The sequence below is a fragment of the Microtus pennsylvanicus genome, chromosome 2 (assembly GCF_037038515.1).
Source record: "Microtus pennsylvanicus isolate mMicPen1 chromosome 2, mMicPen1.hap1, whole genome shotgun sequence".
Classification (NCBI taxonomy): domain Eukaryota; kingdom Metazoa; phylum Chordata; class Mammalia; order Rodentia; family Cricetidae; genus Microtus; species Microtus pennsylvanicus.
This window is the reverse complement of record NC_134580.1, coordinates 3563540-3567879: the sequence shown is the minus strand read 5'-3', so window position 1 is coordinate 3567879 and position 4340 is coordinate 3563540. Positions and strand designations below refer to the sequence as shown.

At 59.3% G+C, this 4340-nt stretch overlaps 1 protein-coding gene across 2 annotated transcripts; it reads left to right on the top strand.

Annotated features, from left to right (window-relative positions):
• Positions 1-663: 663 nt before the first annotated feature.
• Arc (activity regulated cytoskeleton associated protein) lies at positions 664-4140 on the top strand. 2 transcript variants are annotated; one of them, XM_075959514.1, is made up of 3 exons: positions 664-2618; positions 2863-3002; positions 3189-4140. In XM_075959514.1, exon 1 carries the CDS (start codon positions 865-867, stop codon positions 2053-2055), a length of 1191 nt encoding a protein of 396 aa, XP_075815629.1. In that variant the 5' UTR covers positions 664-864; the 3' UTR covers positions 2056-2618; positions 2863-3002; positions 3189-4140. The 2 variants fall into 2 exon arrangements, with proteins under 2 accessions (XP_075815629.1, XP_075815628.1); XM_075959513.1 differs by having other exon boundaries at positions 751-2618; positions 2866-3002.
• Positions 4141-4340: the final 200 nt, after the last annotated feature.

Sequence of the window (4340 nt, the reverse complement as noted above, 5' to 3'; positions counted from 1 at the left end):
GAAAAAGCCTTGCCTAAGTGGAGTCCCTCACAGAGTTGGACCAGGATAGAACCTGGGCTTACGACCCTTAGGATGAGGTTGGGCAGGAGCACTGTGTGTGTGTGTGTGTGTGTGTGTGTGTGTGTGTGTGTGTGTGTGTGTGCCTATTAACACAAGGCAGCCGAGGATGGATGGATCTGGAGTGAAGGGGTCCTATCAGGCTCTTCTGAGGTCGTATACTATGTAGTCAGGTTGGGCAAGGGTCAGGTTGGGGACATCAATGATCCAGAGGCGTAGTGTCCAGCTGCCCCCTAAGAAAAAAGACATGAGACCCTGAAGGCAAACAGCAGGTAATAACTTGCCTCACCCATATCCTTGCTGCCCAGGATTAAGTAGAAGAGTGTCTCTGGTCTCCCATGGTCCCTCCTGTCCCAGAACTCCCGGTGGGAGGCGCGCAGCAGAGCAGATTAGTCACTCCGGGTGAGCCGGCTGTGAAGGGGCGGGTCCTTGCGGGCACCCGCGGGAGAGGAGGGAGTAGGCGCGGGGGAGGCGGGGCCTGCGGCAGGAGAGGGCGCGGGCGGGCGCTGGCGCGCAGCCTGGGCACCGCCAATGGGAACAGGGGCTCGGCGAGCTGCCGCCCACGGGCCCCGCGCAGCATAAAGAGCCGCAGCCGCCGGCTCCAGCGCAGCGCTGAGGCGACCAGTCCTCCTGCAACTGCAGTCTCTGGGCCTCACCAGCTTCAGCACCGGCGCGCCTGCCACTCTTGCCGAGTTCCGCGCATCACCGCGCACCTGCCACTGCCGCTCCGCGCCTGCCGCTGCCGCCTCGGCTGCCTTCCCGCTTCCGCCCCAGAGGAATTCTCAGCTTGTCTGGACCCGCGAGCAGATGGAGCTGGACCATAGGACGACCGGTGGCCTCCACGCCTACCCTGCCCAGCGGGGCGGGCCGGCAGCCAAGCCCAATGTGATCCTGCAGATCGGTAAGTGCCGAGCCGAGATGCTGGAGCATGTGCGGAGGACCCACCGGCACCTGCTGACCGAAGTGTCCAAGCAGGTGGAGCGAGAGCTTAAAGGGTTGCACAGGTCGGTGGGCAAGCTGGAGAACAACTTAGACGGCTATGTGCCCACCGGTGACTCACAGCGCTGGAAGAAGTCCATCAAGGCCTGTCTCTGCCGCTGCCAGGAGACCATCGCCAACCTGGAGCGCTGGGTCAAGCGTGAGATGCACGTGTGGCGGGAGGTCTTCTATCGCCTGGAGAGGTGGGCCGACCGCCTGGAGTCCATGGGCGGCAAGTACCCGGTGGGCAGCGAGCCGACTCGCCACACTGTCTCTGTAGGTGTGGGGGGTCCAGAGCCCTACTGCCAGGAAGCTGATGGCTATGACTACACTGTCAGCCCCTATGCCATCACTCCACCACCTGCTGCCGGAGAGCTGCCTGATCAGGAATCAGCGGAGGCCCAGCAATACCAGTCTTGGGGGTCAGGTGAGGATGGGCAACCAAGCCCTGGTGTGGATACCCAGATCTTCGAGGACCCGCGGGAGTTCCTGAGCCACCTGGAAGAGTACCTGCGGCAGGTGGGTGGCTCCGAAGAATATTGGCTGTCCCAGATCCAGAACCACATGAACGGGCCAGCCAAGAAGTGGTGGGAGTTCAAGCAGGGCTCGGTGAAGAACTGGGTGGAGTTCAAGAAGGAGTTTCTGCAGTACAGTGAGGGCACGCTCTCCCGTGAAGCCATCCAGCGGGAGCTCGACCTGCCGCAGAAGCAGGGTGAGCCACTGGACCAGTTCCTCTGGCGCAAGCGGGACCTGTACCAAACACTGTATGTGGACGCTGAGGAGGAGGAGATCATCCAGTATGTGGTGGGCACCCTGCAGCCCAAACTCAAGCGATTTTTACGCCACCCACTGCCTAAGACTCTGGAGCAGCTCATCCAGAGGGGCATGGAAGTGCAGGATGGCCTGGAGCAGGCAGCTGAGCCTTCTGGAACCCCACTGCCCACAGAAGATGAGACCGAGGCCCTCACACCTGCCCTTACCAGCGAGTCAGTAGCCAGTGACAGGACCCAGCCTGAATAGATGGATCAGACCAGGGTCCCCAGCCTGCCTGCCACAACCAGCCTGTGGCCTTTGCCAACTAGGACTTGAGCTGGGGCTGACTCCCAAAGCGGTGCCCTGTTCAGCCTGGCATCTACTCACCCCCTGGCCTGACTCACAGACAACTGCCACACAACCATGCTACATGGACTGAACATGAAGAAGCTCCTCTCCCACAGGGCTCCCACCCGTCACCTGCCCTGGCCCTGGCCCGAGTCACACTGGCCTTACCCTCCACATTCTCAGACCATCATAGAACACCTTTGACTTCTTCATTCTGCTCCAGTGCTTGGGCCCTTTGGGGCAGTAGGCACCACATCACAGAGCACCCCAGGGCAGAAGCGAGAGCAGAATCAGTGCCGAGAGAACCTCAACCCCAGGGATGCAGCCCGCTCCTACAGACACAGCAGATCCAGCTGGTACTCTAGCTGCCTCCCAGGGCAACTGACCAACCTTGGTCAGCATAGCTCCCTCCTAGGGGTGAGCTAAAGCCACAGTGCAGCTGAAGCAGCAGACCTGACATCATGACACCTCCTGGCCTCTAGGTGAGCCCTGCCCCATGTATCTTAGAGTTGGGGTGGGGGTGGGACACAACCAAGTTCATTTTCCAGGAAGCCTTCAAGGCTTCTCTAGCAAATTAACTGCAGGGACGGGATGGAGTGGAATCAGGGTGGGTGCCAACATAGTGAGCATTGGGACCGCAGGGGTCAAGGAGGGGGCTGAGGAAGGGGCAGTACTGGGGGAGTTTGCTGAGCCAGCTCACAGAGACCCTATGCTTTCTCACCCCAGCAGTGATTCATACCAGTGAAGAAAAGCAGAGCTCAGCTCCATGACTCAGCCGTGGCAGGCGGAGGGTCCCAGAGGGGCTGAGTCCTCACACCCAGCTGAGACAGCAGCTGGCACCTTCAGAGCCAGGAGAATGACATCAGGTAAGAGAGTCTTGCCTCCTGCCCTGATCAGGTCCCAGATCCCAGCCACTCTCCAGATCTCTGGGTTTTCTGAGAAGTCCTCACAGTCCCCGAGGCACCTGTTGGGGGGCAGGGTAGCCTACTGCCCCTCCCAGATCTCAGGGTGAGCAGTTCTCTAACCATCTCGCTGCTTCCTGTCTCCCTCAGGTCTCAAGGCTGCTGAGAAGTCTTCCTCACCATGCCTGGAATGGGCACCTCCACAGCACCGGCACCGTCCCCTCCTCTCTCGAAGCTGTCTGCACAGAAGTTCCAAGACACTTGCAGAGCAGAGAAAACATGATTACAGAGAGGAGACACCTGGCAGAGGGCAGCACCCCAACTCAGCCTGAGCTGGAGATGAAGATAGGCCAGCGTGAAGCCAGGGTCTGCCATGATGCCCACCCTGCTGGCTACTAGCTGCCCGCCATGAGCCACTGCAGCTTGAGTAGGGTCTGTGCTCCTCGCCCTCTTTGCGCAGAACCCAGCTCGCTGTGTGGCCATTGGCCTCCCGCCAGAACCTGGCAGGAGCCTTAGGGCTTGGGCCCCAGCCCAGCCTGCCCCTTCCTGCTGTGCCCTGCCTGCCGGTCCAAGCCCAGCCTAGTCCCAGGAGACCCCAGGCCTTGGCTCCTGGGCTGTTCCAGGCATTCCCTGCCCTGCCGTGCAGTGGCTCAGCTGAACCGCATCCAGCTGCAGCACCACTGCCTCGTGCTGGCTGGTCACTGCTGTGTCTGTGGTCTGAGTAGGCCTTGTTGAGGTTCCTCGGTCTGACTGGTCCACTGGTGTCCTGGGACCAGTTCCACTGACGTCTGACAGATCCTATGCCCCATGCCCCATGCCCCTGCCAGTCCCCACAGCTTTATTTTTGCACATAAGCTACGACCCATATTCATTTGGTTGGCACAGGGTGTAGGGAGGTCCTTGGGACTAGGGAGACCCTGAAGATCACAAGAGAGTGTGGCTATCCCCTATTCCCATCAAGCCTTGAAAATGTAATCAGGCCATCTGTCCATACCATCTTACCTCGAAGACAGATTTTTATATAGATATAGAGATACAGATATATATATATATATATACACACATAGAAGATTTTGTTAATAAAATCATGGAACTTCCTGGAGTCTAGTTTGTGCTGTTTCTCTGGCGTGTGGGCTGGGCTGCTCCTCTGAGGTTGACTGCTCAGGGAAGTGCAAGGAGGGGGGCACAAGGACCAGGAACAATGTTTATGGACCCCAGAGAAACTTCTGGAGTCCTTGGCCTGGAAGGCCCTCAGGGCCTCCAGAGGCCAACCCCATGGCCTCTAGACCTGGTTCATTCCTG